Consider the following 24,568-nt stretch of genomic DNA (forward strand, 5'->3'; position numbering starts at 1 on the left):
TATACTAGCGCCCGACTTTAATGTTCAAAATACCTTTCTAGGTCGAGGTAAGGATCGACCATTCAATTCATTTGTGCGATGCTAAAGCTGCGTCTTTAGCCCTATGGATGATATCGAACAACGTGGGCCTCATTCAACACACGTCTTCTCATTAATGCCATGTACGTCGACTGAATCGGAATTTCCACATGCGAAGCTGACAGCAACTTAGCTTCATCGACACTGAAGACCACCTCGGAACATTCCCGGGCCACCGTCTCACTTTATACCGTCTGCTCCGTCAGGAAAAGTCACAGAGAAGGGGAACGCTGTGTCATCTGTATCTGCAGCATCTAACGCCAAACAGGCGAACCATTATTCAGCGTGGAACGATACGCAAAATAATCAAAAGAGAGGACAATCAAGGAAACTTTTTGCCATCGATGCAAAGGGTTTGACATCAAAGAAAAATTCGCGTAGGAACTAAAAACCGTAGCAAGGTAACCAAGTCGAGCGGCTCCCTGACAACTTCTCCCTCTTCGCCGTGTGGGATTGAGTACGCCTCGATGGGTCTACTTGTTAGTTGAAAATGAAACTGACAGTGTGGAGACCAATACGAAGCATTCAGGAATCCACCATGCAGAATGCAGTCCTTGAAATAGTACCATATTTGTCCCATGTTCTGGTAGGCGTCCTCGTAAAACCTTGTCTGAAATTCAGACAGTACTCCAAAACCAACCCTTCCACGTCGATGTACCAATTGCTACCGGTTAGAGCTTCCAGAAGGCCCAGGAAATTACTTTCTCTTTGTTATTCAAGTCTTCAAAGAATGCGGAAGAGGTCAGAGTGACTAACTGTCTATGAAACTGTGAGCTTGATCATTTGGTTACTATAATATGGACCGTGGGAGTACTCACCTTTTGCGAGCGCAGCAAAATCATTCACATTCTAGGTCTTGAATCTCAAAGATGCGTCTGGCAAATGTGGCAAGAATGTGCCAAAGACAGTGCTCAGAACGGGAAGCATGATGCCCAGAAAACAACAGGATACGGACTGTGGAACCCTGGAAGAGACGACCAGTAAGGCACAAGGCACCTCAGCGGGTAAACAGAAATACGACGACATACTCATTTTCACCCGTTGAAAAGCAGCACAGTCATTCTTTATACGTGTAAAAGCAATAATCTCGCATTACAGAGGGGCAGGATAAGAAATGAAAGAGATGCGACTCGACGAAAGAACGGAAACGACGCTATCGAGGACCGTAACATCTGCACTTCTTTGGCATACCGCACCGGACGGGTTCCTCACATGCCGGCCAATTCTACTCGCTGCGCTCGCAATAAATCTTAATTCAACATCTCTATCTACAACTACATTAGGCGGCAATGGTATTCAATATAGCAGAGATGGAGGGCGAGAAGAAGTACTCTCCTCCCCGCGAGACAACGAAGTCTGATTAAAGATCATATTAGTCCAAACCTTCCAGCTCAAATTTCAAATGGACACACACCATTCTGCAACGTGATAGCACGGCTAGGGTCTGTTGGATCTAGACCAGTAATCGGATGACTTCTTGATGAAGGGTCGGTTCCTGCAGAACCAATAATAGGATCCACACCGGTACCAGAGACGCGGAAGCTACAGAGGGATTAAGTACTCAGACCAAGACATAGGACTGGAAAAAATCGAAATGCCTACCTTGCGTTGTTGACCCAGACCTGTTGGAAAAATCGGAAGCCGTTACCGATGTTAGATTGATATGCGACTATAGTAGCCTCAATCAGTCGACGCTCGTTCGAATTACTACGTTTTAACTAACCAAAGGCAAGACCACGTTCCAAAGAAGCGCTGGTGGTATTTGACGTTGCTTCATTATCAGTTACTGTGAACATTTTATAAGCCGCCTGGTTTCGCCTACAAAAGGATCTAACCTTCGGGTCCGTACGGAATACTAGCGCGAATGATGTGATGCGCTGTTTCCTCCGGAGTGAAATCTCCGCGAGGGCGTGTCTTCCTAGTATGAGCGGCAAACGGGCAGCGCGTCTGGTTGTTAAAGCTTGCATCATCATCGTGGTAGGTGAAGTTGTTGTTCTGCATGGGATCCGACGCCAACGTAGGATCGTCGAACAAGGGTGCAAGGTAGACGGGAGCACCCTGCAATAATAAGTTAGCAGTAGACCTTCTTTTTCAGATGATAACATACACTCTTCCATCGTCCCATCATGCGTGCGCCTAATAAGGCAGATCCCTCTTCAGGAGTGAGAACACCGGGCTCAGAAATCGGGTTGTCCAACAAGAACTTGTTGAACTCTGGAACCAGCTGCTCCATCTGACGGAAGACCAGGAACGAACCGTCCTTAGCCCAGGGCGGACGAGTAGTACTATCACCGTCCTCGGCCAGTAAAATTTCCCCCGCATCGACAGCTAGCTGGCCTGGTAGAGGTGATTGTGTAAAACCTATGACTGCGGGTTGGCTGATCCCGTCCATGAATCCGAAATCTGCATATGCATTATCATTATCAAGATGGATCGAAAGATGGCGAAGACTTACGTTCGTGGCCTTCCTCTGGTCCAGGGCGAGCTTCACCTTGAACGCGATGTAGCTCAGCGATGGAATCTCCCAAAGTCGACAGGAGGTCTGACAGGGTATCATTGACATTATCAAGGGTATCCGATGCAAGGAGGAAAACGCCATGAACAGAGGTTCCCGCAAACGATTGAACCCAATTCTCAGTTCCGGGATCGCCGATGGCAGCAGAATCAGCTTCCTGTCCCTGAGAATAGAACTGGTCGCCTAAATCGTCGGTGATACCTAGTGCAGAAAGTCCTGACTGGGAAAGTGCAAGATTGACTGCTGTTCAAGGCTGGGTTGTGATGTCCAATATTTGGGTGGTAGAAGTAATGAGAGGATGGATATCCGTCGCCAGCTTGTTCTTAAAGTCAGTCGCGTTTTGAATACCGAAAAGAAAAAGAGCTCTTTCTTCTTCTTCATTCCCACCCTGCATCGTATCGCTTCAGTTCCAGGAATAATGACGAGAACTTGAATTCACTAACAAGATATCTGCCTGGACATCAGTTAAGTTTAAACCAACGGATGCTGCTGCTGATTGAGCTTCTTGGGCAGTTGGCAGATTTGGTTGGGGTGCAGGGTCTATTCGAAGCTTTAGCTGAATCATAGACGAACATAGTGTTCACCTACCATTCAGTATAGATGTCGTTCGCATGACTTGTCGGCGATGTAGCCGGCCTGGATTATTGGGATGTCCAGCAGCATTGAAGGCTAGGGAAAGGACTAGGAGAGAGGTGAAGATCGCGCCAGAAGTCTTCATCTTGGATAACCAGCAAAGAACGACGGTCAATGAACCATAATGAATACGTCCAGCGTCTTTTAAAGCAAAATATGAAACATGTGATGAGTCAAGTTATGCAGGACTATTGCTTTCCTTCACACAACCGCGAGAGATCGTGACACTGGCATTTTGGAAGTTATGTAAAGCCGATGATGAGGCTGTATTGGTGTTGTGTGTTTAACCGGTTTTTGATTTCCATGTTGTCAAAGCGGCGTCGGTACGCCGTTCCAACACGCTGCTGGCGAAAGCTTGCATGGGTGTCTAAACTTGGATTGCGCTTGAGGTACATTCCTTGGGGTTCGGTTTGAGGCAAGAGCACGCCATTCGTTAGAGTGGGTCGCATTTTCTGTCACCTATGCATTCATTTCTCAGCATCACTGGGACTGCTGTTTCAAAAAATCACTCTTACAAAATATCGCCACTGTGCACTTGAGAAATAAGTTGCGTTCCAGTTGTCATCCATCTCTACGCAACACCTCGCATTTTGGATTGGCAGTTGGTTCCTCGGAGCATAACAAAACCAAATCGCGATCTCAATTGATGCACCGGTGGTCATTATGCTGTGGAGACGCGAATTTTTGCGGCACCACGAGTAATCGTATAAGAGTCCATCGAGTGATCCACGCCCACTCTGCCGTTCCGGCAATGATCGATGATCGATGGACCTAGTCGCGCCTATTTCTGATACCAAGTAAAGTCATTAAAAAAGCGAACGTACAGCGGTGAAGAATTCCCGACCACCAGTGTGCTTCGTTTAACCTTCTATAATTGATACCACGACGCGCAAGGTTCGGAAAGCTGATAGCGTGTGCCACGAAATGAGCAACAAACCACAGACCGAGAAAACAACGTACACTAGCCTTACTACTTGGGAATGCCGTCGGCATTGCAAAGTTGCTACCTGTGGATGTGCAGCAAGTAGGTGTTAGGTGCCATGGCCCTGAAAAGCAAGCTAGATTGGTGTAAGGCCTGTTCGATCAACAGGAACACTGTTCGTCAGTCAGGAACAAACCAAGACCGGCGTCTAAATGAATGTACGTCGCAAGAGCCACCTAATAAACCGATAACCACCGATAATCACAAAAATACCCAAGGAACAGATTATCAATCCAAGGGGGACCTCGGATGTGCCGAGCCCAGACCAGCATTCCCGCTCCTCCCCGCTCCCGACAGACTTACGGGGAACGAGACGAGCCACCGTTCCATCAAGTTTCCGAACTATTTACAGGCTGGATGCTGCCCACTCTCGACCTTATCATGCATCCCTGCACTTATTACATCATCAGTAATAAGCGCCAAACTCTATGGAATATGCCACGATGCTTGAGCAAAGGTCTTGTATAAAGTACGGTGAGCTTGAAGCAAAACATTTAGTTCTACACCAGTCGCTTGTAGTAAACGGAAGCTATACCGTCTGTTAGCGCTTTTGATGATCTTCGCACGAAAGTGAGTCAGTGATGCCCTGTGTCCTCTTGATGTACCGTAGTTTGTTCCTAGACTCGGGTAGGTGTTTGAGACGAACTGCTGACTGGCGATGAACCAGAACTGCCTGCTGACAGAAGCAAAAAAGTCGATCATGATTACTGATTATAATCTACAAACCCTTGCAGCTTGTTCGCAATGCGCGGTGGGAACTTGGATGCATTCAATTTACCCCCAAACATCTGTACAACACGCGCGATGCCATTCTTAAATCCTACATCCAATCCCCGTTAGTCCACACAACCAGCGTAAACTCAGTACACTCACCATCACCGAGGTATCCTAGGACCTCGCTAGCTTTAGCCAACTCTATCCGAAGAACCTCGCGTTGTATTCTTTCTTTATCCGATAGGCCTTCCTCCTCTTCTGGTGGCGGAGGTCGCAGAGCATTCAGTTCAATCTGGTAATCTTCTATCGCTGACAAGAAAGAGAGCATCGCCTCAAGGATTTTGGGAATATCGCGTTGGACGACCCCGTATCGATCTTCTGTCAGGGACGAACACGTTAAACGTGATAAAACTAATAAAATCAAAAGACAAATCAGCACCCAGAATACTCCGAGAAGGAATGCCATCGTACCTTCGACGACAAGATCAAGTTCGCGCCTGGATAAGGATCCCTCCACGACCTTACTTATCCGCTCCCTCGTCCACCAATTCACCCATGCTCCAAATGCCTCCTGCACAGCAACAGGCGTGATTCGAGCCATTGATACATGGAGAAGTGTCGCAATGGTTGCAGAGGTAAGATAAACCAAGAATGCGCTTCTAGTGCTCCGAGCATTCTGCAATGTTTTTGAAGGAGTCTTTGAAGTCGAGTGATAACCTAAGGAAATCTGAATCAACAGATAAATTCGGTGAGAGCGCGTCGACAGACCTGTAAGATGCCTTTTTCTTAGCACCACGATAGGTAAGGCTACCGCTACCCAACACACGTATGCCTTCATTGACGTCGACGGCGTCACTGGAACCATTGCCACCCCGCCAATTCCCAGTTCCTCAATACCACCAAGACACCATATTGTCCATGCCACTGTCTGGACCCAACAAAATGCGATAGAGCCCAAGAAAGTCCTCCAAAGAAGCCGTTGACGAAGAACGGCTTTGATAACCGGCTCATACGCTACAGATGCAGGAGGTACGGAAGGAGATGACTTGACTGCGATGGTGGAGCTCCGATCCAACCCGTTGAGGGACCGACAGCCTCAAAGACTCGTGCAAAACCTAGGTGACTTGCTGTGGGTAACCGCAGACATAGTTTGACAACACGCTGGAGTAGAGACGTCAGCCCGAGAGAAACCAGGGGAGAAAAGGACATACCATATGCAAACCTCCGAGTCGACTCGACGCCACACCTCAAGGCGGCTATTTACTCGGTTGCAAGGGGGTGGGGGACGACGCTGAATCGGGCCTTCCACATCTTGAAGATCGAAGTTCATAGATGAAGATTAGCTCAACACGTCAGCACAAGGGATCTGCGACGCGCTACCATTCTATACAAAGAAACGGCTGCAAAAGGACGCAAAGCAGTACCGAAGAACCGAGCTTCAGTACATGAGATCAAAAAAGGATGGAGGACTTTACGCACCATATACTCTCGACAATCCTGCCCGCAGTGTGATTAGCGAAACACGTTGATGCACAAACTTGACAGCGTGCCTCGAACCATACGGCACGCAAGCACCTCCTCGCCGAGTTGCAATCCCAGCCCACTTTGAAGAATGGCTGTCGAGCGACCACAATATCGAAATGCTCGCTAGTTGTACTGCCGAGCTCGCCTGGCCTGGAAGCTTCAAGCTTTGTATGTGGAAAGGGTGTCGGATCGCAGGTCTGGGGCTCGCGTACCAATGGGATTAGGCTACGGCCAACTCGAAACGGTTGCCGAGCTTGGAGTTACGGGTCGCTTGGAGGGATTCGGCGTCTTGCGGAGGCTGTTGTAGTGTATCAGCACAAGCGCATACGTTGCAATCGTGCCTACCATCGTCCACAGCCCAATCTGCTCCAACATCTTTGTACTGTCACTGTCAGCCAATCGCGTAATCTTTGTCCTTCTCCGCCTCCTTTCCCTCGCACGAGTATGTATTGAACAGAAGTGGCGCCATTTCGTTCGTACATTGCAGCTGCGCGTTGCTATCCACTACTAGGGCGATGAGGATCCCTATCAGAAGCTATAAGTCATCGGCGCAGGCAGCTAGCATAAAATAAAACGTACCTTTTCTTCCCTCAGAATCGGTCTTTCTCCCCTGCAGCATCATCCACCTAAGCCTGCAGATGAACCATTTCGTCAATCGCACGACAGAATCCCTTCAATCCGAGTAAGCGCATCTCTGTTCTTGGCTGCTATGAACAACGCCTCCTGCAAGTCGCTACATCCAAGGACCGTCCAGTTCTGTTCGTGAAGCGATTGAGCGTGTCCTCATCAGTCGGTCATGCTTGGCCTTGTGTGCTGCGGTTCCTTTTCGATACTTTTCGTCGCGCTCTCCGGGCTGTCCATGTGAGGTCATCGAGGGTGATGATAGTAAGAGTCGAAGAAACGTGGGAAACAATCCTGATACCATCCGCTCCCTCCCGGCCTCAACAGCAATAGGCGTGGAGAGACTAGCGACGACCGCTGGTGCCAACATAAACAACACAAGGTCGAGCGTCTTCTCAATGCGCCCTTGCCATTGCGAGCAATAATTATACATTCCATCCTCGCACCCAAGTCTTCTTCCGTACCTCCTGCACAGTCTCTATTTAATTTCTCGCAGACGTCTCCTCCCTCTCACGCGCTACGTCTCAAGTCCCTCTGTCATGCACACTCCCTCTCGCGGTCACACCACAAACTCCCTAACGCATGCATGCCATGCCTCCCAACTTCAAGAGGGTCATACCGAATCGCAAAGGAGGGTTTGACATTGAAACCACTAGCGTACAAAAAACAATAGACTAGAGAGTTATGAACCGAAAGAATAAAGAGTTGAAGAAATTCTCGCGCTTCCAGGGGGAAAAGCACGTACCAGCAATCAAAGTACAGTCTCCCCGTTCCGAAGATATGTGCTGGTGTTCGAACGGGAGGGGCCATTTCCCGTTCGTACCGTGGCCGAGCATCCCTCACTGAAGTTGTTTCAATGGACTGCTGAAGCTTGAAGGTCCGATATGTCCCCAAAAAGGCACGAACCAGAGCGTTGTAAGTGACCCTTACCCTGGACGTACCTTTAGACAGACGGCGACATGCTAGAATAATGAAGGGACGTCAGCGCAGGAAGAGCCAAGAGAGAAAAGAACATACCATAAGCAAAACCCCTCACCCAGGACTTCCTCCAGGGCGGTTATTTCCTCAGCCGCAACGCTTGACAAGGGCGATGTCAACAGCATCGACTAGGCCTTTCACACCTTTCAGATTCGACTATTCCTCATGCTCAGAAGTGACTAATCCTAAACAATCTCAATGAAAAAAGGTGTGTTGAAAGAAAAAAAAAGTAACGCACCATACACTGTAAGCACGATCTATGCTCTCGACACAACGCATTGCACAACCACACACCTCCCTGAGTTGCGATTCCAGCCCACTTTGGAGAATGTTAATGAGCGACCACGACATCACAATGCTCGATCAACGCTTCCCACCTCTACACATTCCTCTCCCACACACACCAGCACTGTAACATGACCCAGACAAGCACATATGCTTGGTTCTGTAGTAAAAGAGTTAGCGAGAATCAATAAAACTCGTGACGAGACTTACCGATTGGATCATGATGCAAGGAAAGCGTAATCCCGGCAGTCCGGATGTCGTCGCTTCCTCCCTCGTGCACGCTCCCTCCTGCGATCACACCACACTCCCCATACGCTCTCCTTCCCGCGCGCATTGCAGGCATGCCACGTACTCTCGTGTACGCATGTCCCTTCTCTCTTTGCGCATTCCCCGCATGTGTGTACATCCATTTCGTTATCCATTAGCCCGGCAAACGAACGTCTCGTTAAGAATCAGTTAACGCCCGAAATCCAGCTAAAAGGCGAGCATCGTCAGTACTGCTGATGAGAACAACCGGCTGCAAGCACGTACCACTACTTCATAAGTATATTTCCTCCAATTTATGCATGCTCACCGTCAGCTCATCGTTTTGATTCCTGTCGCATGCGCAGTCACGGCGTAGTTTAACGCATCTTGGCTGGAATGCGACGCAAAGACAGAAGAAAAGGTTAGATGCCATAGATCATGCATAACAACCTGTCTTATTGGTGTCAGCCATGCTCTACGGAAAAGGACGTACCTCTGCCCAACACTTCCCTCCATGACGTCTTCATGGATAGCCGACAGCCTCCTGTGTGCAATGGAATCAGTCCCTGCCGCCAAAAATAACCACAGTAGACACGTACCTCAAAAGATGCTTTCTCCTAGTTCTCTCGCACCCTACCACACGCAGACCTCGTCGCTTGATGAAGCACCAGCGCCAGTTCTGGAGGAATCGAGAGCCGCAGTGATGTGTCCAGTTCATAATAGCTGGGAAAAAGGCATTTGAGGAAAGAATGAGCACGGTGTTGGACGGAGAGCACTGCCGATCATCTTCTTTCAAGACCTTCCCTCCTGTATCCTTTTTATTCTTTCCCTAAACCTAATGCGTTGCTGGGAACCGTAGGGCTGTGCACCTAGCACTGAGAGAATGCTGGTTGCTACATGGTTAGCATTAGGAACACTAAATCATGTATTTCAACAAATGATGCATATACTTAAATGTTATGGTTTATTCTTTTTCTTTTTCTTTTCTTTTGCTTATGCTTTTCGCTTATGCTCAAACCCGCGATCTTCGGACCTGTTCCCACAGTACTATTTTTAGTCTAGTCATTGTATATTTAAGGAAGGCCTCAGCTGGGCTAAACCCCAGCTTCAGGCTAAGGTTTAATCTACCCAACTCAAACTCCAGCGTTTCGTGTCTATCTAAGTTCTCCATCCGCTCATCCCATACATACTTAGGCCTGCGAGTGTATCGATCCACCGAAGTGCGAGTGGCGATCCTTGCTTGATCTAGTGTGTAGAGTTGGTGGCTAACATTTAGCCGAAGCTTGTCACACGTTGCCTAGTGCCACGTCTGAGAACGAACGCTATCCAACGCTTTTTCAATCAGCAAAACACCTTATCCGCTTGACCAGAGAGGTTACCACTGTACATTCATGAGGACAGTTTCGTGACTGTCAGTGTACTTCAGGGTGAACCAATGGCAAAGCTGAAATTCTTCACTCTCATAATCCAACTCGTTGCACTAGCAGTAGTAATACTGTTAATCCTGACGAGTGCATTCCATCTGACCTCACACCTTTCATGAACGTTCAATCTTGAACGTCTAATCTTGACGTCTGACACCTGACTACGAAACCGACATTAACATCATCATCACCAGTTCTCATCACACTCACGATCCTAGCCATTCGACTGTTCGTATCCCACTCGCTGAACTGCTCCCTACCGTTGCAGTAGCTTTTGGATTACTAGCAGGAGCGCTCCTGGTGATTGCTCTAAGGCAATTATATAGGTGTTGCATCCAACTGTCGAAGGGCACTGATTACCCTTTCATTACATTCTACATCTTCCAATTCCCTATCCAGTAAACCCTTACCCACACATCCCAACCTTACACAATGGACAACCCATCACTGCCCAGAGGATCAGCCTCAGATTCCGGGGAGTCTTCCCCCACACCCAGAGCTTCCTCAGTCGACATCACAGATGTATGAGGAATCGATCTCAGAGACAGCAACATTCCAATTCCAGGAATCATCGACCTCCCTCCCGTTGGAGGAGAAGAAGGAAGGGCTGTGGACGAGGGCGAAGAAGGCGACCAGCTCAGCGATTTCGAAAGGATCCTGCATCCAAGACCTCCTCGACTGGTGTCACGTCAGGAGGAAGGGAATGATCCCTATTCCAGAAGCGAGTACCTCGCCGCAGAGGCTGACACCAGAGAGTACTTCCACAGGAGACGACCTTACAGAGGATAGCGGAGAACTTGGCCTTGGGGCCTCCACCGCAACTACCACCAGTCCAGCTGCCACAGACCCCTATGATGGAAGAATTGCACCAGGTGGCAGAAGAGAGTGGCAGGGGATCCCTGTGGCGTGGTACCCCCACACCGGTTGGGTCTTCGCCCGAGAAGAAACTCCTGTGGCCGGAGTATTGGCCCAAACCACCAGGCCCAAGGACACCCCTGTCCCGCAGACCATTGCCCTCCCCGCCGAAACAGAGCAGCGTATCTGGGACACCATTGAGTCGTACAACCCGGATACTCACCCCGATACCGTTGGTGGAAGTACCTCCGTCGACGAACTCTCCAGAATCCCCGCTTTCACCCCATCAGTCGCACCAAGGGCATTCACAGCCCCCATCCCCTTCAATCAGCGACCGTGGACCGATGAGTACAATGCGCTTGTCGAGTCCAACTTCAACCCTTGAGCTGCCCGGCTCACCCCAGAGGGAGCGGACAGAATGGACAGAGCAAGAACGAATAGCGCACGCACCCGAAATGCAGGGCGAAGCGCAATTTGAGACCTTGAGGACCTCCCCCTTGAACCAGATGCCATGGATGACGAGGCCTGTCGAAGAATCAGAGCAGCAGAGCTTCGCTTCCAGGAAGTTCTTCGAAGAACAGCCGATGACATATACCGCGAGGAGGCAAGACATTGCTTCCTCGACGAGACATTCGATGAAGACTGTTCCGACCTCGCCGAGTGGAGGAGGAGGTGTAACCTCAGAGAAAGGCGACAATGAGAACGCGGAGAGCCAGAGTGGTCAACATGAGCAAGTCAGCAGTGGAATGCTGAGGAGGCCGCCCAATTCCACGATCGCCAGAGAAGTGATGAGGCAGGTGAAGGTGGTACTCACTAGGTCAGTGCAAACCGTACCAGCCATACTGGTATTCTTGGGTTGGGAGGCGCTGTATGAAATAATGGCGGAAGACATGGTGCAGGACCCCCAGTGGCTTCTCACCAAAGCAGGAGAAGACTATATCGACGCCCGACATGCAGGAGACGTCTATCTGATGAGGAACATCCTCGAGGTGAACGCCTGGCATAGGGCCGCAATAGTCTGGAACCTGTGTAACCCAGAGGATCCACATCCCGGATGTGCAGCATATCGACAACCTGCACTGATGCCCCACCTGCTGGACACTATGAGATTCGCAGCTGGAGGCGGAGGCATCGACCAAGGATTCATGGAAGACGAAGGGGCGGGACCATCCACCACAGACAAGGGAAAGGGGTCTACAGTTCCCCCAGTACCACCAAAACTGCCGGCAGGGCCACCGCCCCAGTTACCACCTAAACCAGGGGGATATCCATCCCCGGGGCACAATCCGCACTTGAGGTCGTTACCACGACCTCCAAATGCCCCAATTCTGCCTGTACCCCCATCACCACCGGACCCTATACCACCGTGGCAATTGGCTCCAGGGGCCCCGAACAACCCCTGGAATGACGTGAAACCAAAGTTGATCACGCAACCCGAATACTTTACTGGGATATCCTCGGACATCACGCGCTTCCTTCATCATTGCGAGCTCTATTTTCAGGTGTTCCCCATGTACTACACCCTCAATATGGCGGGGCAAAATCCATATCGGATTACGTTTGCCCAGTCCTACCTACGGGGAAATGCCCAGAAATGGTGGAACGACCAGTACTACCGATACCGCGACAGCCAAGGGCACTGGCGATTACTGTCCTGGTTCGAATTCACTGAGAATCTCACGACACGGTTCCGAGAAGTCACAGAGATAGCCATCTGGAAGCAGGAGTGGAGAAAGCTGCACCAAGCAGACTTTAAAACGGCTATAGAGTTCTTCGCGAAGTTCGAAGAGCTGGCCCACAAGTGCGAAGAATTTGGAGACGAGAAGCAGATGTTTGAAGCCGTCGAAGCCGCAGTACAACCCACGGTTCGAAACACAATCATGCATGGGGACAATGCATGTCCCACCACCTATGCCGAGTGGAAGTGGTGCATCGAAAGAATTGATGCCAATTATCGGTATGGGATGGCACAGCAGCAGGGAAATAAGCCCTCCCTGAGCCAAAGCAGTGGTTCAGGTCGAGGCAACCAAAATCAATCATCATCAAAGACAGGGGCCATGGAAGGTTCTAGTGATAAGAAGGACACCACGGGGGTAGCCTATGGAGGAGTCGGGCAGCTGATGGAGATCGACAAGTTGTGGAGCGAGAAGCGGTGCTTCAAGTGTGGAAATACCGGGTGGAGCTGGGATCATAAATGTCCCACCGACAAATCGAAATGGATCCCTGTCAAACTCCCCCCACACAAGAAGATCCCCATGCAGCGACTACGACAGCTACTTGCTGAGGCCGAAAAAGAGGAATTAGGGAAGGACACGAAGGTTGAGGAGGTCAAGGATGATAAGGGGTCAAAAGACGAGCCGGCGTCGAAATAAGCGATTCGACGGCATCGGCAAAGGACTTAGTTTCATCTGGTGCATGCTCTCCTGCTAGTCAGGCTTATTCTGTATATGTAAGTACACCATACGAACAATATACCAACTTTTTCACCACGTTAACTGTAGAAGAAACTAAGGAAGAAGAATTGCAGAACGCCAATGGCGTAGGAGGGGATTACCACCACTCTACGCAGACCACGTCCAGCAATGAACCCCTAGGGGCCATCTCTCCTCGAGAACCCCCGCCTGGCAGCATGGGGAAAGTTCCAGATGCAACGGAGAGGCCCTCATGTCAGGATCAGACTGGGCCCAGTCGCCCCCATCAGGAAGAATGATTGACGACCCAGACGGTAGCCCCTACCCCAATTGTGGTTACCGCCAGCATCAGAAAAGCAGCTGAGGCTGGGAACCAAGGGAACCACCCCCACTCAGTAGCCACATGAACGCAGAATGCGGCAGCAAAAGGTGGGGACCCCCTCAGGGAGCCAATATGTGTGTGTCCGCAAAGGGTCATCAGGAGTACCACAGGGTTATTAGAGGGTGAGAAAGGAATGACCGTGGAGGTTACAACGCTGAGCACAAGTGCCCTTGGCCAGGGCCGAACACAGGGCAGAGAGCCCTCCTCCACCACCTCAATGAACAGCGACCAACTGCTGCCTAAGGGCCCTTTTCGGCCTGGTGACCAAATGCCGCCTCAAGGATCAACCTATTGACCAGTCACGGTGGAAGAAGTGGAAGATGAAGAAGCTCACCTACGATCCGATATCCCGGTCGGGAAACCCTGAAGGTCGCATTCCACACACGCCGAACAACTCCGAAATCTCACCCCTATTCCTGATACGTACTATGAACCCTTTGGGCCTCACTGGACCCGTTGAGCCTTACGTCTAGCAACCAATGATGCTGCCGCCCGTGCCGTCCTTAACGGATGGATTCATCCCGCTCGTAAGGGAGAGGTGACCTCTGAACTGTGTCACGCCCTGCAAGAACAACCGGAAGTAGCGTCGGAGGCTCGGGATAAATGGGAATGGCTAGAAGAGCTCAAGAGGCCACCGATGTATATTAGAGGAAGAAAAGGGAGAAGCATATCGGTAGAACTGCAACTCAAAACATTGGATACTCGTGACACCCATGCTGTGAAAGCATTGATAGACAGTGGCTGCACAGGAAGTGCCATCGACCGAGCCTGGGCCCAAAAGCATGAAATCAGGGTCAAACCCGCAGCCTGACCTACTCCCGTGTACAACACGGATGGAACTCGGAACAAGGGTGGGGATATAATGGAATATGCTGAAGTACGACTATGCATCGGCGACCACACGGAACGTATTGAACTCGCCATGGTCGACCTCGGAACCACTCCTATATTCCTCGGGCATGATTGGCTTCAGCATCATAATCCCCTGATTGACTGGAAAAACGAGTTGGTCATGCTCGCTTGGTGTTCATGTTGAAAGATCCCTTTCTCCCTTCCGGACGAAGATCCATCTGTGCGGTGGGGAGAAGAATATGAAGAGGGAGATACTATTTTGGTGGTAGATTTTGAAGAAGCATTTCACGTCTGAGCCATGGGCACCAAAGCAAATGAACTAGCCACCCAAGCGAATGCCCAGAAGAAGGAAAAGACGTTTGAGGAGATCGTACCAGAAGAATACAGAGAGTTCTGGGACATATTTGACAAAGAAAACTTTGACGAGTTACCCCCGTGCAAACCTTGGGATCATGCCATCGAACTGATCCCTAACGTGAACGCCAGTCTAGACTGCAAAATCTATCCTCTTAACCCGACGGAACAGGAGGAGCTGGACAAGTTTCTGGACGAGAACCTTTCCAGTGGAAGAATTCAACCCTCCAAATCGCCCATGGCATCCCCCTTCTTCTTTGTTAAAAAGAAAGATGGAAAGCTAAGACCAGTTCAAGACTACCGCAAGCTTAACGAAATGACCATAAAGAACCGCTATCCCCTGCCGTTAATTGGGGAACTCATGGACAAGTTAAAAGAAGCAAAATACTTCACCAAGCTAGATGTCCGATGGGGGTATAACAATGTCCGAATCAAGCAGGGGGACGAGTGGAAGGCAGCTTTCCAAACCAACCGGGGACTGTACGAACCCCTGGTTATGTTCTTTGGGTTCACCAACTCCCCAGCCACCTTTCAATGGATGATGAATGACATATTCAAAGACCTGATAGTCGCAGGAGAGGTTACGATGATACGCCTGGTATCAGGCTACCCGTAGATTTTGCGATTTTACATCAGTTTATGCAATCTACAAGCGGTACAGAGGGCTACAGTGGAGGCTTCGCGCTGGTAGCTAAATACTACATAAAGAATGAAAGCACAGCAGTACAGAACGGACTTAGAAACGACATCTCGAAGAGTCAATTCTACCAGCCGTCAACACGCCAAGCTAAGCCCTACCTAAACAAGACTATTACAGTCAAATCTCGGGGACTCGTCTGTATGGAGTATAAAAACCAAGAAGTTGAAGAATGGAACGAACTAGATGTCTCGTTGCCTCGACGAGTAGAAAGAACCTGTCAGGAAAAATTGCTAAGTCGAGAAACAGATCAGCTTTCGAGATCAACTCAGGCTAGGAAAGGAATAACCTTGGAAGAATGAATAGCCGCGTTGGGTACCGAGATGACTGACCTTGATCGCGCAGTGATCAACAGAATACAATCTCGGACCTGCAGTCGATCATGATCGGTGGTTACATCCTCGAGATCCTGCGCATACCGCAGTATTCAATACATACGGCGCGTGGCAGGCCTTGCAGATGGAAGAAGGAGCACCCACGGACTAGTAGGGCACTCCTCGGCGACAGAATAACCCGGCGCAGTCGCGTCGGACTGAATAGAAACTACGGAATGGCGCGATACTTGTAGGGTAGTGACTCACCGTTTGTATTAATTCCAAAGCTCGTACCATAATTACTGTAGATACGGGCTCCTATACCTAGAACACGAATCGTATAAATTAGCAGCGACTAGACGCATAACGGCAGGAAAGCATTCCCCCTGCGTTTGTGCTAGTAGCCTGTATAGCTACCTAATCAATCACTGGTTTTATTGCATATCCTCGACTGAAGTGAATTAAGTTACCAAAGTCAACCCATAAGGGCGACTACAGTAATCTAGAAGAGTTAAGTAGGAAGTAGAGCCGTCCCCGCGTTTGCGCCTTGCTAGTTAATTGAACTGCTCCGCGGTGAAGAGGCTGGCTGTGGGCACCTGTGGAATAGTGAGCAGGCTAAAAGGCGAACCTCAAAAACCCACACACACACTCACACAACTACACAAACTACAATCACCCTCGTAAGTTCTAGGGGGAGCGATTATTTCTAATGCGATCCAACTATACTTCAATATCTCGAAGAGTTTCTCTTATTCTCAGCGCTCTTAGCAAAGCTAAGCTTTCTCTAATGACTTCCTAAGTCTAGGAACTTTTTACAGGAAGGTCGTTCACTGGCGCGACGCAACCTTCAAGGCAGATTTGAGTTATAATACACAAGGGACACTGATCCCAACAGAAACAGAGGCAATACACGCCGAAACTTTAGTGAGCTCGCTAAAAGAACACCACAGGCAAGCACTGACTTAGCCCGCTCACTACACAACTGTATGTAGGGGTTCTCCAACTAACTCCAGCAGGTTATCTCGACTCAAGAACACTTCAGAAGTGCTCGGAAAACAGATTCAGAAATGGAACTTCGAACAGAACTGACACGGAACAGACTGAAACAGAACAGAACAGAACAGAACAGATCTCAGATTTCCACTTCAACACATTCTCCGAACAGACTTAACACACTTAACAGAACAGAAACAGCGTCACTGATTCGTATTCACTCTGACTAAGTTCTCAAAAGTCTTATCAAAAGGGTATCTCATATTTCTCTGAGTGAGCTCGCTAATTCTACGCACAGCTCGAAGTCACAAACTGATCCTTTGTTACAGTACCGCCTTCAACGTGTGCACGGGAACTCGGGGGCTTGAAACCTAGCCTCTACCTACTGTAACCAGTCTACTTATACTACAGGGGAATTAGAATTACAAACGTCGCGCAGTACCCAGACTCCTACATGCGTAGCACGTTGCCACCGCCGCCTTACTGAGCATCCGAGTCGGACTTCCCAGTTTTAGTCTCATTTCTATAGTGAGCTTGCTAAACGCGTGCCAAGAGGTGCTCCCCCGACACCTGCGGGCTCGTTCTCTAGTGACTGACAGGTCTAGGCGCACGGAACTATCAGTTCTGGCGTATGTCATTCAGGACTTCTTTCTTGGATTCACAGAGGCTTCTCGTAGACACGGCAACAAGTGAGTCTTCGAACAATGGGACTCAGAACAATGGAATGCGGGCTCGCGGACTTCGGCCGAAGCCCATTGCCCAAGCTTGTGCTGGTGATATCTGTCAGCTCGCTTAAGGATTTCCCCGGATTTTCAGGTATGGCGTGTCACAGTTAGCGAGCGCGCTAAGTGTTCTCAGTGCCAGTGCAATCTTCAAGGTTTTATCTAGCTCCCACGAGTGTGCCTGTAAGTTAGAGCCTAAGGCATTGGGTATAGGGTTTGGCCTTCTCATCACGCATGCCCGTCAGGTACAGTGCTGTGACTAAGTCCTGTTTAGAATCCCATTGCTTCTTATGCCATAAGTTATATTCCATATCATTGCACCGCGTAGCATTAGTGTCGACGCGTAGTTTTAGTCCGCTCGCTCACTATTTCTCAGTATGCGTGTAAAACACTCTAGATTGCAAAATTACATGTGTAAATAGGCTGCAGTCGCAACAGCGGACAAAGGCCTCGTGTTCTCTCTCTCCGAGATTAGCGATCTAGACGTGCTGAGTCGACTTTAAGTCAAAAAGACCTCATCTAGTTGAAGTAAAATAAGCCCTAGAACGCTTTAAGTTCGAACAATCGTCGAGTTCAAGGAACTCCAGAGTCTGTGTACTCTTTGCAAGTCTTGTACTTGAAGTCAGAACCTGAGCATTCTTTGTAGAGTGATTTTGCACTCTTTGTAGACCTCGGAGTCTTTGGTTGTTTGATTATTTGAAGTGTCCGCTAGAAGCTCTTCTAGACGACGTCGAAACAAGCATAACTTGCTCGACTATACCTTACAAAACAAGTTCATAAAACCCCGCTATCGCGGACTAGTGTACTTTGTGTAAAACACATCGAAAGAAGAATTGAAGTTGTTTTCAGACAAAACCCCACTAGATTATCTAAATCTAAGTACATTGCGAGTGCTTCTATCGTACTCACCCTCGAACTTATATACATTGGTGATTGTGTGTGTGTGTGTGTGTGATTTAGTATCTAGATTGACGATCTAGACGCTTGTTTCATTTGCGCGCTGCCTGTTACCGAGCACATCAATGGTATATCTGGACGACATCCTCATCGCCTCCAAAACCAAGGCAGAACACCGACGTATCGTTCACAAGGTCTTACATATCCTACAGTGAAAACAAGCTGTTCTTGAAGGCGGAAAAGTGCGAATTCGAGGTGGAGGAAACTGGAGTACTTGGGAGTAATAGTCAGCGAGGGAAAAATTCATATGGACCCCGTTAAAATTGCCAGGACTCCTAGAGTGGCCCAGTACCCCTGAAAGAAGCAAGAATTACAATCTTTCCTGGGGTTTTGCAATTTTTACCGGCACTTCATCCTGAGACTACAGTAAGCACTGTGAAACCCCTTACCTCCCTGATGAGGAAAGACGGAGTGGGGGTGGGGAAAAGCACAACAAGAGGCATTCGAAAAGCTCAAGGAGTTATTCCTGGGAGGACATGGTTCTGGCTATCCCTCTCGATAAAGGAAAGTTCTGAGTTGAAGCCTGATTCAAGTGAGGGGGCCATAGGAGCCATCCCTGTCCCAGCAACTGGGATGACAAGTGGAGGCCAGTAGCCTTCCTCTCAAAATTGCTATCCGCTATGGAGTGCAAACTATGAAATTTATGACAAAGAGCTGCTAGCCATCATGATAGCCCTGGACGAGTGGAGGCATTACCTCATGGGAGCCCAGGAAGACTTTGAGATATAGGACGGACCACTCCAACCTGCAGTATTTCCTGCAAGCCCCAGAAGCTTAATCGTCGACAAGCGAGGTGGGTTACCTGAGTTGGCAGAATATCAATTCACCTTGCACCACAAACCTGGGGCCCAAAATCAAAAGGCGGACTTACTATCCAGGAGAGCTGATCATGACCAAGGAAAGGAGGATAACATGTGATGTGGTGGTACTCAAAGCAGAACATTTCCGAGCAGCTTGTCATGCCCACCATGGAACAGATTCATGAGAAAATCAAGTTAGCCACTCACTGACCCAAGGAAGTGGGACCTGGGGAATCTCTGATTCTCTTAATCATGAGAGAGGGAATCACCCGGGAATCAAGGAATGCTTTGGTACGAAGGGTGCAGATCTATATCCCTATGGACCTGACAGCTGCGAGGGGAGCTTATCGCCTTAAAACATGACCACATTACCGTGGGGCATCCAGGTATCGAGAAAACAAAAGAAATGATTCTTAGGGACTATTGGTGGCCTCAGGATGCAGTCGAGACGTAGAAGCCTATGTCAAGGGGTGTGAGGTCTGCCAACTGAACCAAGGCAGACCGGAAACCAAAGAGGGCCCCTCTCCATCCTAATGAAGTACCTACCAGGCCAGTGGACGCATATCTCGGTCGACATGATCACCAAGCTCCCAAATTCCAAGGGGTATGATTTCATCCTCGTCATAGTGGACAGATTCTCCTAAAACGATAATCCCCATCGCATGCACTGAAGAGCTCACTTCATTGGGCTTCGCCAAGCTTCTACGAGACCATGTCTATGTACCCTATGAAGTAATGCCGGAGAAGGTCATTTCAGATAGAGGGGCCATTTTTGTGTCCAAATTCATGAAAGAGTTCTACGCTCTTCTTCAAATTACGGGTAACCCATCCACTGCCTACCACCCGCAAACCGATGGACAGACGGAGAGGGTGAACCAAGAAATAGAGAAATACCTCAAGATGTTCGTAAATTATCGGCAAGATGATTGGAGCGACTGGTTACCGCTTGCCGCTTTCACCCATAATAACCGAAAACATTCGGCGACTGGCTTTTCTCCCTACAAAGTAGTTTTTGGAAGGGATGGGCAGGTGATTACCACTACTCAACATTCCGGAGTCGTGCCCGCTGCATCAAAGTTGGTGCAGGGGATGCAGGAGGTTCAAGAAAAGGCAAAGAAATCCTTAGAGAAAGCAGCAGAAACAATGAAGCACCAGTACAACAAGGGAAAAATAGTTGCTGTCGAATACCAACCAGGAGATAAGGTTTGGCTAGACACCACCAACCTTCACCTTCCTCGACCAGCATGAAAGCTTGACGATAGATGGGTGGGGCCCTTCGAAGTAATCACCAAGAAGGGTGCGTCCTCTTATGAGCTAAAGCTGCCAGCCAAGTGGAAAATTCACAACCAATTTAACAAATCCCTCCTTACACCATATCTGCCGCTCGCATTTGAAAATCAACCAAGGCCGGAAAGACCTCCCCCAGAACTTATTGATGATGAAGAAGAATATGAAATCGAAGAGATAGTTGATGAGAGGGACAAGGTAGTCGGGCGAGGACGAAATTGCAAGACTATCACAGAATATTTGGTCAAATGGAAAGGGTACCCCAATGAAGAAAATACCTGGGTACATCGCTCCGACATGGCTAATGCAGAGGAACTGGTCAATGAATACGAGGTGCAGCACTCTCATAACACCTTAGCCCCCATCGGAAGCGTGGCCAGATCAGGTGTGGGAAAACGAGTAGGACTGGTGTCGATGACTTCATCTTTTCAACGGTTGGTGGTCGAAATCGCCCAATCCATGGACAAAGCCCTCCAAGAAAGGAATGCACGATACAGAAGAGAAAATCCCGACGAAGGGTATGAACCAAGTCAACCTCGCCCCCGGCGGCAAATGGATCCAAGACTCGACAATCCACGCGTACGGGACTCATACCTGAAGAGGCAAAAAATCGAAATTGAAGCCTCCCGACGAGAGCAGAGACCATATAAAGACCCTCCAATCCTGTTTGACATTCCGACCAATGACAAATCCGATGTAAACCTACTCTAAAGAGTAACCGAAAACTGGAATGACGATGACTGAACTTCGGACATCTGGTCATACGAATCCGTAGAAGAAGGATCTGATAACTCATTCGGGACAAATGAGTCTTAAGAGAGGGGTAATGTTACGGTTTATTCTTTTTCTTTTTCTTTTTCTTTTCTTTTGCTTATGCTCAAACCCACGATCTTTGGACCTGTTCCCACAGTACTATTTTTAGTCTAGTCATTGTGTATTTAAGGAAGGCCTCAGCTGGGCTAAACCCCAGCTTCGGCTAAGGTTTAATCTACCCAACTCGAACTCCGCATTTTCGCGTCTATCTAAGTTCTCCATCTGCTCATCCCTATACATACTTAGGCCTGCGAGTGTATCGATCCACCGAAGTGCGAGTGGTGATCCTTGCTTGATCTAGTGTGTAGAGTTGGTGGCTAACATTAAATAAACAGAGATAGTTATAATCCTGAAATCATATTCAAAATGTATTGCGAACATTGATTTGACATTTATTCATATTAAGCAAGAAAGGTTTTATAAACCTCTGTAGCAATGCCCCGTGATACCAATGACTCCATGGAGTCTTCCTCACACACTGGCATTTGAAATACTGACAACTTCTTTATCCTCTGATCTGGCAGTCTCCATCCAACTACCCAGCATAGTATCCCATTATTAAAGGATACAGTACCTAGCAATGTGTACAAGCCATCTGGTATTGGGTACTGATGATGAGCAACAATCTTAAATACACATTTATCCTAGTAGAGTCTTTGACAACAAGCTCTCCCCATCGCTTCTGCTCTTGCAAGTCTCTCATGGACAATCCTTGCACAAAGGCTGATTCAATAACATATGACTCATAGAAGGAGTCAATACCTGACTTAGCATGCGGGTCTTCAAAATAAATGAATGGATAGTCTGTTGGAAGCTTTCTAGTCATGATCTGCTTCCATGATGGCTGCCAAAATCTGTTTCCATCCCCAGGTTCAGGATACAGGAAAAGTAAATGTCCTTGAGAAAAGCACCCTGTTTCATTCACCAGTACTATCTATGCATCCTCCTCAGACTGATTTTCATAGTATGCTGGTATGGATGTTGAGTATAAAAGGTATGCCATCCCTGCAACTTTATCCATAGGATTTGTGGACACCCTGCTTCTGCATCTGTGACAGCCCTTCATACACACTATGTTGTTGTGTCTGCAGCAATGACAGTTGTTTCTCAAATCTCACTTGTAGTTCTTCATCACCAGTGCTCCCACCAATGATCATATTCTTGTTGATCTCCTGCAGTGTCCAGGCACTGCTTGAACCAGCACTGGTCACTCTCAAAATTATCAGCCTCAGAACTCAAAGGCTGACCCAGCCCACTTAAATAGCACACCACTTTCTCAGCCTGTTGATAAACATATCCAATGGTGGGCACATCCACTTTCCACTCCTCTACTCGCAGATCTTCTCTGTGCCCCCCTTTCTGTCTCAAGCAGAGCACATCCAGCCACACATACTCTGCTCCCAGATTCAACATCTCAACCCTGGACATGTTCCAGGCTGGTATCTTTAGGGATTGGCACAGGCCATTCATATCCATTAATAGGTGTTAACACATCCTCACGATCTTCTTCATCCATCCATGCATGTGATATTCCCCACAGTGGTTGCCAGCCAACTGATGATGGCACTACCCGATTACTAAATAGATCCCAGATACGCCGAGGAGGTACACGTGAGTAGAGGATTCTGTCTCCGACAAGTACATCTTGCAAGCATCTTTTGGATGCCGCACTTGGCGCTGATGTAAATAATCCATTCTCTTGGTATCCCAGGGTGAGCCTTTGTCTAAGTCATACCAAAATGGGCGGAGATGGGCATATGCAATGCCAAAGTCATAGTTTTTTGAGATGCAGTCTCCAAGAACAGAGTCTACCCATGGAGTGTGCAGAGTGTATGATGTGCCAAGGATAGCATTGAACCTCTCTAAGAGTCCTGAAATGGTGAGGTCGGTGCAGAGAGTGTCAGCAAGAGCGGATGGTATGACAGGCATCCTGCCAGAGTAAGACTGTTGCTTCAGCACTGGATTGGGCAGCTCTTGGCCTGCCTCGGTGGCAGGGGAGAGGGAGACATTGGGGAGACCCTCATACTTGACGGGCATTCCCCGCTATACACTGCATTATTTACTGCCCTTCTTTTCATGTTTTACATGCTTACATTGATGCTCATCGGCCCATAAAGGTCCTCTATATAATGGTGAAGCCATTCTTCCAAATCCATTTTGAGTGCTCCTAGTCATAGCCAGAATAAGAACGCGAGATATCGAAAGTAAAACAAGAACGCATACTAGTGCGAGTTCAAGAGGTCAATGGTGTACGGGATCAAGCTGCGGCTGCACTGAGGCTGTACCCAAAGCCACGAAATGACTCACATGATGTACCGGCCTGTGTCATCAGGCCACCCTACGGCAAGATAGACGCCCAGGAATTCAATTCCGGCCCGCTTGAAGACGATGCATTATTTCTGAGAACATGTATACATATTGAGACGGGCGCGCAAAGAAGAGAACTGCGAAACAGTGTGTCATACCTGCCCCTTTGCCCTTTGTAGAATCCTTAATATTTGATGCAAAAACTACTGCAAGGATATGGTGTTTGCTACAGTACAATTGCGTAGTGATATCACTTCCTTCTGGTATACCTTCTATCCCCATGCATCGATCTTCCCCCTCCTTCCCATCGATCTCCTTCGCTTCCCCGTGTATCCGGGATCCCAATGTCCCAATATCCCACCCTGCGCCCATGCCCCGATATCGCCTTCTTCCTGCGTGCGTAGCATTCTGCTTGAGACGAGGCCCGACGCCTTCGTAATGTTATGCGAGGAATCGTTAGTGAACCGAGAGGTATAGAAAAGATGAACGTCACAACAACACCCGCAATCCCCCTCATAAAGTTAGCGCCGCTCATCCTCGTTGCAGACGACAGCGCCAAACTGGAAGTCGAGCCCGTTATTGTGCTTCACATAGACGGCAAAAGTTTCCTTGATCATCCTCTCTTTCGAATCTTTTGCATATCGTCCACGCTGAAGACACGGCGTTCTCCCTCTCTGTTGACGGAGCAGACGGTATAGAGTGAGGACAGTGGTGTTCATGACTGAGACGGTGACCCGGGAATTTCTGCGGTAGTTCCGAGGTGATCTTCAGTGTCGATGGAGCTAAGTTACTGTCAGCTTCGCATATGGGAATTCCGATCCAGT

At 48.7% G+C, this 24,568-nt stretch overlaps 3 protein-coding genes across 3 annotated transcripts; all 3 read right to left on the reverse strand.

The window, feature by feature from the left end:
- Positions 1–1,189: 1,189 nt before the first annotated feature.
- On the reverse strand, positions 1,190–3,635 carry EV420DRAFT_1752093 (fungal peroxidase). Its single transcript, XM_060480392.1, has 10 exons — positions 3,182–3,635; positions 3,037–3,133; positions 2,942–2,981; positions 2,534–2,813; positions 2,186–2,481; positions 1,914–2,136; positions 1,802–1,864; positions 1,681–1,747; positions 1,493–1,620; positions 1,190–1,434 (listed from the first exon to the last, which is right to left on the reverse strand). The coding sequence occupies exons 1-10, from the start codon at positions 3,309–3,311 to the stop codon at positions 1,358–1,360; spliced, it is 1,401 nt and encodes a 466-aa protein (XP_060324706.1). The 5' UTR covers positions 3,312–3,635; the 3' UTR covers positions 1,190–1,357.
- Positions 3,636–4,873: 1,238 nt separating this feature from the next.
- On the reverse strand, positions 4,874–6,099 carry EV420DRAFT_1576655 (uncharacterized protein). Its single transcript, XM_060474508.1, has 4 exons — positions 5,691–6,099; positions 5,394–5,639; positions 5,082–5,333; positions 4,874–5,028 (listed from the first exon to the last, which is right to left on the reverse strand). The coding sequence occupies exons 1-4, from the start codon at positions 5,785–5,787 to the stop codon at positions 4,913–4,915; spliced, it is 711 nt and encodes a 236-aa protein (XP_060324707.1). The 5' UTR covers positions 5,788–6,099; the 3' UTR covers positions 4,874–4,912.
- A 16,401-nt stretch (positions 6,100–22,500) lies between these two features.
- On the reverse strand, positions 22,501–23,593 carry EV420DRAFT_1724249 (uncharacterized protein; the record flags this gene model as incomplete). Its single annotated transcript, XM_060479807.1, has 3 exons — positions 22,501–23,014; positions 23,080–23,480; positions 23,531–23,593. 3 exons carry the CDS (start codon positions 23,591–23,593, stop codon positions 22,852–22,854), a joined length of 627 nt encoding a protein of 208 aa, XP_060324708.1. The 3' UTR covers positions 22,501–22,851.
- Positions 23,594–24,568: the final 975 nt, after the last annotated feature.

This window comes from Desarmillaria tabescens (genome assembly GCF_030435595.1).
Source record: "Desarmillaria tabescens strain CCBAS 213 chromosome Unknown EV420scaffold_59, whole genome shotgun sequence".
Taxonomy (NCBI): Eukaryota; Fungi; Basidiomycota; class Agaricomycetes; order Agaricales; family Physalacriaceae; genus Desarmillaria; species Desarmillaria tabescens.